This window comes from Chelonoidis abingdonii, chromosome 5, assembly GCF_003597395.2.
Source record: "Chelonoidis abingdonii isolate Lonesome George chromosome 5, CheloAbing_2.0, whole genome shotgun sequence".
NCBI classification, from domain to species: Eukaryota; Metazoa; Chordata; order Testudines; family Testudinidae; genus Chelonoidis; species Chelonoidis abingdonii.
Window position 1 is genome coordinate 91709912 of NC_133773.1, and position 11012 is coordinate 91720923.

Sequence of the window (11012 nt, forward strand, 5' to 3'; positions counted from 1 at the left end):
TTGTAGCCACACTAAAAATCAAACTGTTTTGAATGACAGCCTTCTGTTGCTTGGGCCCATCCTCTGGAGTTGAGCAGGTGGGTTCCCGGAGCCTTCCCACCGCGTTCTTGGGTGTCTGGACGACGATATGGAACATGGGGAAGAGGATAGGCAGTTATACAGTGGATGCAGCGGGGGTCTGTGCTCTTGTTGGCTTTCCTGAAGCTCCAACAGACACTTTATCATGTCCGTTTGCTCCCCCATTAGCGTCAGCGTTGTGTCCTGCTTCTGCTCTTCGTGCTCACTTAATTCTTTCCTGGTCCTTGCCCCTGAATGCCTCCAAGCATTAAGCTGTGCCCTATCAATGCAGGAGGACTGCATGAGCGCGGAAAACATGTCATCGCGAGTGCATTTTTTCACCTTCTAATCTAAACCTCAGGGGCAGAGATGACAAGGGGAGCATAGAAACATTCTTCACTCTACGATTCTGGGAGGACTGCATGGGCACCTGTGCTGCTGAGTTCACCATGCTGACCAAACAGGAAATGAAATTCAAAAGTTCCCAGGGCTTTTCCTGTAAACCTGGCTAGTGCATCGGAGTTCAAAGTGCTGTCCAGAGCTGTCACAATGGAGCATTCTGAGATAGCTCCCAGAGGCCAATACCATCGATTTGCATCCACACTACCCCAAATTAGACCCAGCAAAATCGATTTTAGTGCTCCTCCCCTCACCTGGGAGGAATACAGAAGTGGATTAAGAGCCCTTTAGGTTGACAGAACAGGGTTGGTTGTGTGGACGCATTCATTTTTAAATTGACTTAACGTGGCTAAATTCGACCTAACCCCATAGTATAGACAAGGCCTCAGGAACACTGATTTTCTGACCCCTAGAAATCTTACTAACCAGTTGTTTGGCACAGGAGGAAGATGGTAACCAATACTAACTAACAACTCAGATTGACACTGCTCTTATTATTACAAATGTTAGAAGTGCTGTGGTAATGGTCAGTCTTTTTATGCCTTTACAGCATATGGCACGTTATAGACTAACACGTTTTGGAGCATGAGCTTACGTGGGTGAATACCCACTTTGTCGGATACATGTGACGAAGTGGGTATTCACCCACGAAAGTCCTGCTCCAAAACGTCTTTACTTCTATAAGGGTGCACAGGATTCTCTGCTCTTTTACAGATCCAGACTAGGCCTTGCTACACTACGCCATTTAATAATTTAAAGAGCGTTAATTGATTTAACGCTGTAGCCCATCCACACTACAAGGCCTTTATATCGATAAAGGGCTCTTTAAATCGAGTTTCTGTACTCCTCCCGAGAGAGGAGTAGCGCTAAATTCGATATTAACATATCGGATTACGGTTAGTGGGGATGGAAATCGACGGTTATTGGCCTCCGGGCGGTATCCACAGTGCACCACTGACCGCTCTGGACAGCAATCTGAACTCGATGCAGCGGGCAGGTAAACAGGAAAAGCCCGCGAACTTTTGACATTACATTTCCTGTTTGCCCAGCATGGAGCTCTGATCAGCACGGGTAGCGATGCAGTCCACAAAACAAAAAGAGCTCCAGCAGTGGAGCGTACGGGAGATACTGGATCTGATCGCTTTATGGGGAGACAAATCTGTTGTGTATCACAGCGTCGCGTACAGAGAACGAGAATGCCAAAGCGTTGAAAAAATCTCCAGGCTACACAGGCGGCATACAGTTTGTAACGGAAAGCCAAAGAATCAAATGACGCTCATGAGGGAGGAGGGTACTGAGACGTCGAGCTATCCAGCAGTCCACAGTCTCTTGAAATATTATGCTTCTTGCTGGAGCTCGAGCCAAGTGTCTGCAGGTTGCAACCGGTTCTGCTGGGTCGGATGAGGCTGCCTTCATTTCTGTCCCCGCCACCACGTGAAAGAAGAAGGGAAAGAAATAATTTCTTGATTCTTTCAAGTCACCTGTGGTGTACTGATGCTGCTGGTAGAGCGATGCTGCAGCAGTGAAGAGCAGTATCTGCTCCTTCTCCCCTCCCCAGTGGTAACGGTGCAATAGGACTGATACTGTCCTCATGAACCCTGATCCAATGTTTTACTGAATATGGGGGCGTGGTAAGACACAGGAACGATACCTGGTACTACCAGTAGTAGGACAGAACAGCTAGTAACCGTCTTCATCATAGCAACCGGGATGAGCTTCATCAGCCACCTCCCTTTCCTGTATAAAGAAAGAAGTCTGTACTGCGTGACTCCTCAAGCAGCAGCAGTGCGTGCTCCTCCCCCACACCACTAATGTCCTGCTGGACTATCATCGTGCGCGGAGGCTGCCTCCCCTCATTTTATTCACTAATCAGTGTTCTTATTCTGCATTCTGTTATGTATTCATGCACAAATGTGCAGGATTGCCACGGTAGCCCAGAAGGTTGGGGAGAAGGGAGCAAGCGGTGGTTGTTGCAGGGGTACCCCTCGTGAATACTGACACGGAGCAGCTGTGCTTCTCTGATACACTGGTCGTCTAATACACTTGCCCTTATTCTAGGCGGACTGACATTTTAGAAACCTATAGGGAGGGATTGACGCGGGAGCAATCCCAATTTTGCTTTTGCGTGTCACCCCGGCCGATTTCAGCCAGGGGCACTCATGATAGCAGCGGACAGTCAGAGGGGAGAGATAACCGTCTTTCATTGCCAGTTACTCCGGCAGTAGCGGTACAGAACGACTGGTAACCTCTCTAGCATGCAAAAGCAAGTGAATGCTGCTTGTAAGTATAAACGCTGGGTATGCGCTCTCTGTCCGCAGCATCCAGTATACATATGGTGCCGGAAAAAAAAAAAAAAGCTGAACGGGCTCCATGGTTGCCGTGCTATGGTGTCTGCCAGGGCAATCCAGGGAAAAACGGGGCGAAAGGATTGTCAGCTGATGTTTTCCCGGAGGAAGGAATGACTGACGACATTTACCCAGAACCACCCGCGACAATAATGATTCAACCCAAAATTCCAAGGGGCTGGGGAGACTGCGGGAACGGTGGGATAGCTACGGAAGAGCTACTCACAATGCAACGCTTCAGAAATTGACGTTAGCCTCGGACCATGGATGCACAATGCCGAATTACTGTGCCTAGTGTTGCCGCATAAAATCGAATTTATAATATCAGTTTTATAAAACCGATTTTAGCTAATTCGATATTATCCCGTAGTGTAGACGTGGCCTAACACAGCTACCCCTCTGGTACTTTACAGCATATGTTATTTAAGCTGAAAACAAGCATTGTGACTTCACTTCTGGTAGTTGACAACAATGTTTGTTCACATCATCTCTCACCTATGAAAAATGGAATCAAACCTACCATGTAATAATCAGTTTTGTACAGCACTAAGCATGCTGTTAGCACTCAGTAAATAACTACTACATTAGACATAGTCTGACTTTGTTTTAGGCTAAATTATCATTAGTTTGTGAAATAAGAGTTAAAGAAAAGTAACTACAATTGATTTGGGACTTCAGATTGTTTCCTGATCCCATTGTACTTATAGTCTCTCTCATATGAATCAACATCCCTGTGAACTTCATACAAAAAACCTTAATTTTAGGGGCATTTGATCCACTGGATGAGGTATACCACCTGTTGTGACAGGAATGTGTAAGACCTATGGATCTTGAAAGGTGAGGTGGGGGGTACTGATAATTGCGGCAATGGAGATATGGCTGAAGGTTTTGCATGTGGTGTTATGACAGAATATGGTGCTGCTTTGGGTTGGTGTGCCCTGGTCTGCGGGGATCATGCGTCTGATTATGATCTTGGCAATGTTGGTGGGTTATCTGAAAGCCAGAAGAGGGAGTTCAGTAAAGATCTTTCAGGATGCAGTCCTCATCAAGTATGAGTTGTAATTGTTTGATGAAACCCCACATGTATTCCAGTGCAGGATTCAACCTTGTATTTAACTGTGGCACACTGACCTTTCCCAGATGTGAAGAACTCTGTGGAGCTCAAAAGCATGTCTTTTTCCATCAACAGAATTTGGTCCAGTAAAAGCTATTACCTCACATACCTTGTGTGTCTCATTTCCTGGAGCTAACATCACTCTAACAACCTTGCAAATAAGAATTACTGACAGTTAAAAATAAACTCAAACTTGGTATGGAAACAGGTTTTTCACTAGCAGTATATGGCTTTAAAATATTAAATATGTTTGACAATACAGGTTGAAGCGTGTACAGAAAAAAATTCAAGCGCATAGCTAACACTCAAACAAGGGATGGATTCTACTACTACCCATGCCCATTGTTACCCCAAATCTCTGTGTAGAATAATAAGGAGGTGACATATAGAACAGGTTCGACTCCTACCAGCATCTATCAACTGGGAGAATCAGAAATCTGTGTGCATCCCACCCATGTTGCATTGAAATAAAGGATAGAAAGAATATAACCTTAAACAGAAAGAAGATTTATTAAGGGATAGACACAACTGGGGGAAGATTCACTATGGGGAACACTACAAATATAACTATCCACAAGCAGATTCCAGTAAGGGGGCATAAAGCCCAGACCCTTAAACTCTCCCTTGGCTAAACTAATAAATGCCTAAAAATAATTACTGTCTCTCTTCTAACTGCAGATGGAGGACACTGACAATGGATGGTCCGTCTTAGGATCTCTGGAACATCGGAGGATCTGGCTCTCTTACTGCCAAAGCAGGAGATCAACAGATCTGAGCTGACGGCAAGCCTTCACTGGATCCTTTGGAGGATTACAGGAATCAGGTAAGTATCAGAGTCCTTGACAGATGTTAGTAGCCAAAGTCTTGATCCGATGCCGTGCAAAAAACCTGGACATGGCTGCCTCGATGGTGGACAGCCCCTGTGTCATCGCTGACAGTTCCTTATGTGCTCTGTGGTGTGCCTTTCTGAGGCACACTCACAGGCATACTCTGACAGGCACACACCGGTTCTAGCCAGTTCTCAGTCCCTCAAGTTCTGCCTGGAAACAGAGTTTTGGTGGAAAAATGCCATGAAGAAGGGCACCAAGATGGAGTTCAAACCCTCCCTAACATATGCACCATCTTGAAATTCTAATCTCCATTTTGAATTGCAACAGCATTCCTAACAGAATAAAATCATGTACCAAAAACCACCCTACACCATATAGTTATCTGGGCAGGTATTTGGTTACAAGAATTTACACATTTTATGAAATAGATGATAAACTCAAGAGATTTACCAACTTTGGAGCAAGGTGTGATGGGGGCTTATAAATTCAGCATGCTGCTTGGCTCTGGATTTAAAGAGTTTACAGCACACCTTTGTTGTACAGTCTAATTCACCCTGCAGAAGACATATACAAGCTTCAGTCATATATTCTATACAGCTTGTAAAGTGTGCAAGCTGAATAGTAGCATGGGATTTTCCCTTTCTTAAAACAGACAGATTAAATGCAAAAAATCCTAAAAATGCAATATTAAAGTTGTGTAATTTATCTTTAATCAAGAATCCTGAGCAAGCTTATTTACTGACCGTGGTCAGAAAGCAATTTATTACTGGTGCGTTAGAAACATTTTAACACAAAAAATTTCTTAGTGAAACCAATGGCTCAGAAATTTCAATAGAAGTTCCTGCCATGTTGGCATGCAAGTACATGAATTCAAAAGTGGAGATCTCTTCAGATGGTTTCTTTGAAGATTTATTGTTTGTATTTAATACATACCATTAAATACACAGTTATGCAATATGGACAAGGTAGTGTTACAGTGTAAACAATGTAAGAATATTCAGAAATAAGTGCCTAGTGTTATGCTTTCAAGTCCATACTTGGGGACCTAAACAAATGATCTTATTTTCAAAGTGACTGCCACCCAGAAGCTCCCATTTGGGAACCTAAATATGAACTCGAGAGCCTTGTAGTTTTGAAAAAGTCTTGACCCTTAAGATTTTGGAATTCATGCATTTAAAAAAAAAAAAAGTTTTAGCTGTCTTTATGGTAGTAGTGCAGACCTTCTGCTTAATGTATGACCAGGGCCGCCTCCAGACACCAGCATTCCAAGCTGGTGCTTGGGGCGGCATTCTGCAAGGGGTGGTAGTTCCTGTTGTTTTGCCCCCAAGCAGCGCGCTGAATTGTCGCCCCGGGCAGCAGGGGCAGTCTGTGCGCCCTTAGGACGGCAGGCGCGTTTCTGTGGTGAGGGCAATTCGGCAGCAGCTTCTATGTTTAGCTGTCTGGGGCAGCTTCAGCTAAACATAGAAGCTGCCGCCGAATTGCCGCCACCACGGAAACGTGCCTGCCGCCCTAAGGGCGCATCGATTGCCCCGCCGCCCGCAGCAGCAATTTGGCACACTGCTTTGGGCGGCAAAAACTGTAGAGCCAGCCCTGTGTATGACTGAAGTTCAGTCATGCTCTAGTAAATAATAAAAAAGTAAATGTATGGAAAATTATGTAGTTTTCTGCCTTGTCTTAGGTACCTCATTTTGGACTTAAGAGATGGCTGATGCTTTTGCGGTGAACAGCTAAAGAATTAATGAATACTCTGGAATAAAAAGTTTGAGACCTTATGTTTGAAAGATTATTTTTACTTATGATCAGAAGAGTTACAGCCACATACATTCACATTAATTCTCAAAACATGAATTTAGTTCATACTTTCATGGACTGAACTCCACATCCATATATTACAGCTTGAGGCAGAAAAAAACCAATTCTGTACAATCTTTTTAGTGGTTACATAATTACCAGGATGCAAAGTACTTGTGTGAAGTCAGATGACTGTAGTGTCCTTTCCAGGTGCTAAGAATATACAAAGGTAATTGCTGTTAGCAAGAAAGAGTTACAGATTTAAAAAAACCTGGGCACCAGTGGGAGAAAAATTAAATATTAAGTGTTTCATGAACTTAATGCTTTAAAATAGTGCTTCAACCAAGCAGGAAAGCAACACTGCTATTTAGGCTTTTCATTCTGCACTGAAATATATCCAAGATGGAAATATGACTAGACATTTATAGAACATTTAAGAATATATATGCTTCTTATTTCACCTTCTTAAAGCAAGTAACATTCAATACTACTTGATATTTTTCAAGCATTTTCCCCTTGTAGAAATTTAGTGAGACTGTGCAATACTGGAGCAGTAGTCTAAGATGTCCTGGATAGTGAATTCCATGGTAACACCTGATCCTGGATAGCAACGAGCTATCAAGCCTTCGAAGTGTTTGTATTGGCGTATAAACTCATCTTGCATAGAATGCCATACAACCTGCCAAACAAGGAATACAAACTAAAGTGACATTTTATCAAGACAAAATTCAGTAAAAACAAGATTTTTGTTACATAGAATTTCTGTAAGTCACCTTTCACAAACATTTATACAACTTCTACCAAGTCAGAATTACAAGAGAGAGGTTTTTGGGTTGTTTTTTTTAAAAAAATATTATAAAAAAGGGTTTAAATACAAATCTCATGTAACTAAGGGTATGTCTACACTACCCGCCAGATCGGCAGGTAGCGATTGATCTATCGGGGATCAATTTATCGCATGTAGTGTAGACACGATAAATCGATCCCCAATCACTCTGTCGACTGCTGAACTCCAGTTTGGCGAGAGGCGGAAGCAAAGTCGACGGGGAGCTGCGGCCATTGATCCCGCGCCATGAAACATGAAGTAAGTAATTCTAAGTCAATCTAAGATACGTCAACTTCAGCTATGCTATTCTCATAGCTGAAGTTGCATGTCTTAGATCGTCCCCCCCAGTGTAGACTAGGCCTAACTGAACAAAGAGGGTGAGATTTTATAAAATCCTCAGTGCAGTGGCCTAATTCTGTTCCCTCTAATGGGAACAGAATTAGGCCCCCACTGACCACTTTTTAAAATCCCACTCATAGCACTGGAAGAGAATGAACTGAAAGTATTATTCTGTGCCAAAACGTATGTATAGAAATAGATGAATTTCCAGATCAGACAAGTGGTCCATCTAGTCTGATGTATTATCTCCCACACTGGCCAGCACTAGTTGTTTCAAGCTTGCAAGAAACCCAATAATGGACAATTACGGAATACTCTAAGGGAAGTTTCTTCCTAACTCCTGTTAGCAGTTGATACAGTTTGTCAAAAGGAGTAGAGGCAATTGGGGGTGAATACCCCTTTAAGAAAACTCAACCCTCAAACATTCCATTTTGAGGGACTCACGCAGGGCTCCCCCCCCCCCCAAAAAAACCAAAACAAAACAAAAAAAAACCCCACCACCACTGATTTTCAGAAGAGTCCTGAAGCTCAAAGCACATCCCCCAAATGGGAATATGCAGAAACACCACCTCAAAAGAAAAAGTTATGGCAAGTTACTAATTTATTGATGATATGCTTCCCAGAATACAGAGCTGTAGTTTACACACCATTCTTTTGATGCAGTCAAGATGCGAATTCTCTCTCATTCCTACGAAGTTTCATTTTAGAGAAGCAGACTAAAGGCTATTCTACAAAGTGGTAGAAAGTTTGTACAGGCATTAAAACAATCTGAGATGTCAGATTATTCTTTATACAAATCTGACAGTTTTACCTGAAGTAAGTTTTCTTCTTCACAAAGATGTTTGTCCACCTTCTTATAGAGATTATCCAATCCCTTCTTCACTTCTTTACCAGGATATTCCTTTATAACTTTGCGAAGCTCTTGTTTATTGAAAGCCAGTTGGTAACTTACTTCCTCTTCTCTTATGCCTTGTGCCACACGAGCTTCAACACCCTCAAAGAAATGCTAAAATACAATTATAGTATTAATATAATCATAAATGTAGGGTAGTGCATGTAAGTGTGGGAATACTGATCTGATGGCACATCTTGTTTCCACAAGACAAAAAAACCTGACTTCCGTGAAACAATACTGATTTACATCAGCTAAGGATCTGGTTCCACCCCACTAAACAGAGCAGTGACCATCACCACTGCACTAGAGTACTGGTTAAGTATTAACTCAGAGGAACCACTTCTTGCAGCACCTGAGGTTTCCCTTGAAGTCTTCTGTCAGGTGCTGATCCAGCCTAAAACTAACAAGATCATAGCCTGAGGAGAAATAGCAGAAGAGCTGTGGATGTCTAAAGAAGAAAAAATAAAAAGTAGTAGTGATGCACACGTACATGAGATCCTAAAATATGCATTCCAGAGAGGAGTGGGCCTTCAAAAATGTACGTAAGGAACTTCATAGTTTAACTCACGTTAGGTGACAAACAAGCACTTTATATATAGATATATAAAAAATCTAAAGACATTTCATTATGACTAATTTCTCAACCATAAAAATTCATAATTTTCTAAAAAACAAAAAAACTACAATCCTAATTACAGTAAAACTTAATTAACAATATCAAATACATTTGATATGCACAGCTGATATCTTACAAATCTCACTATGGTATCCAATTGAATAGCTCAGCTTAAAGCAAAATGTGCTGCCATTTATATGGATCTGGTTTTGGCAATTAAATGAGTATTAGGAATTAAATGAGTATTAAATTAAATAAGCATTTTTTTTAAAAGTAGTTTAGAAACAGGGTGATAATGCTTTTACTATCTGTGGTGGGCAACAGCTCCCCAAGCTCCTAATTAGTGATGAAAGTTAGTGTTGGAAAAGAATACCTGTCCTCACATGACTATTTGGGCAAAAATTCTGCAATATATTAGCAGTTATGGAGGTGTTAAATCATTGTCCTGGGGGAACATGAGAGCGCTTTGGAAGTCACCCTGGTTGGCAGTTAACAGAACAAGAAATGGCACATCCTCACATGCCTGGAGCAGGAAACTCAAAACGTTTTTGGAGAAAGACAACTGTATTTTGCATCAGAAATACAATTAGACAAAAAGATGCTTACATTTAATTTCTCAAGAGGCTGTCCCAAGGAGTAGATGACATAAGACTGGAGATGATCAGTGTATTTCTGTTTAGCGTCTTTTTTTTCAGCCTCAAGACACGAGATTTTCAAACGAGAGAGAGTTGCAAAAATACGGTGGAAGTTCTCCATCATGACCACATCCCTGGGTGTTTTCTGGCTTTCATTTGCTACTTTCTCCACTAAAAATCAAAACAGTAAGAAGATTTAACACAAATATCTTAAGGTAATTAAAATGTCTAAAATTATGGGGAAAAAAGAGCTTTGTAACATGAATGCAAAAGAACCAACTATGGGAACAATTCCAGAAAAGTGTCTTTGGCTTTCATGTCAAGAACAGTCATTTGTAAAAATTTTTAGAGCCCTTTAATTTTAGAAAGATCCACAAACTAAAATTTCTCTAGGAAGATTACCTCCTTAGGGAACTGTGTGGGATAAAACAAACAAAAGTAAGAATTCCTGGTAAGTTGTATCCTTTTAAGCAGAGATGAGGATTCAGACTGATGACTTTTTACTTGGCAAGTCTGCCAAAATGATTTCCATTGCTGAACAAGTGAGTACATGAGAATATTCAAAGCAGCACTTCACATTAGTCCTAAGACTACAGTGTTCCACTCCTTACATATAGAGTATAGAGAGTAATTTATAAATATTATAAAATGATATATGATGCACTTATTTACATGACTGATCCTTTTGTTTAGCAACAAGTGATTTGTACACTTTGTGGAAGTTTACAAACATAATTTATTTCCCTTTGAAGATATTTCTTCATTGTAGCAAAACTTGAAAAAAATTATACAAAAAGAAGTATTTATTCTAGGCTCCCTTTGCTGTTATTGAAGATTTTTGTATTGTAATATGAGCTCTATTCTGCATATCCCAACTTTTCTTACCACGAACAATTTTTACTTAGAAAAGAACAGGAGTATTCCTGGCACCTTAGAGACTAAAATTTTTTTGAGCATATGCTTTCATGGACTTGCATCTGATGAAGTGGGCTGTAGCCCACGAAAGCTTATGCTCAAATAAATTTGTTAGTCTCTAAGGTGCCACAAGTACTCCTGTTCTTTTTGCGGATACAGACTAACACGGCTGCTACTCTGAGGCCTGGTCTACACTACGCGTTTAAACCAATTTTAGCAGCTTTAAACCGATTGAACGCTGCACACGTCC

The 11012-nt window shown here is 41.4% G+C and overlaps 1 protein-coding gene across 7 annotated transcripts in view; it reads right to left on the reverse strand.

Annotated features, from left to right (window-relative positions):
* Positions 1-4401: 4401 nt before the first annotated feature.
* The window catches only part of EXOC1 (exocyst complex component 1), a 66177-nt gene continuing 59566 nt past the window's right edge, over positions 4402-11012 (reverse strand). For 6 of the 7 annotated variants that reach the window (XM_032782883.2, XM_032782866.2, XM_032782837.2 and 3 more), the window contains 3 exons: positions 9819-10018; positions 8513-8707; positions 4402-7215 (listed from right to left, as the gene is read on the reverse strand). In XM_032782883.2, coding sequence (XP_032638774.1) covers positions 7063-7215; positions 8513-8707; positions 9819-10018 — 548 coding nt within the window. In that variant the 3' untranslated portion in view covers positions 4402-7062. The remainder of the gene's footprint in view (positions 7216-8512; positions 8708-9818; positions 10019-11012) is intronic. The other variant, XR_012655972.1, reaches the window with a different exon arrangement.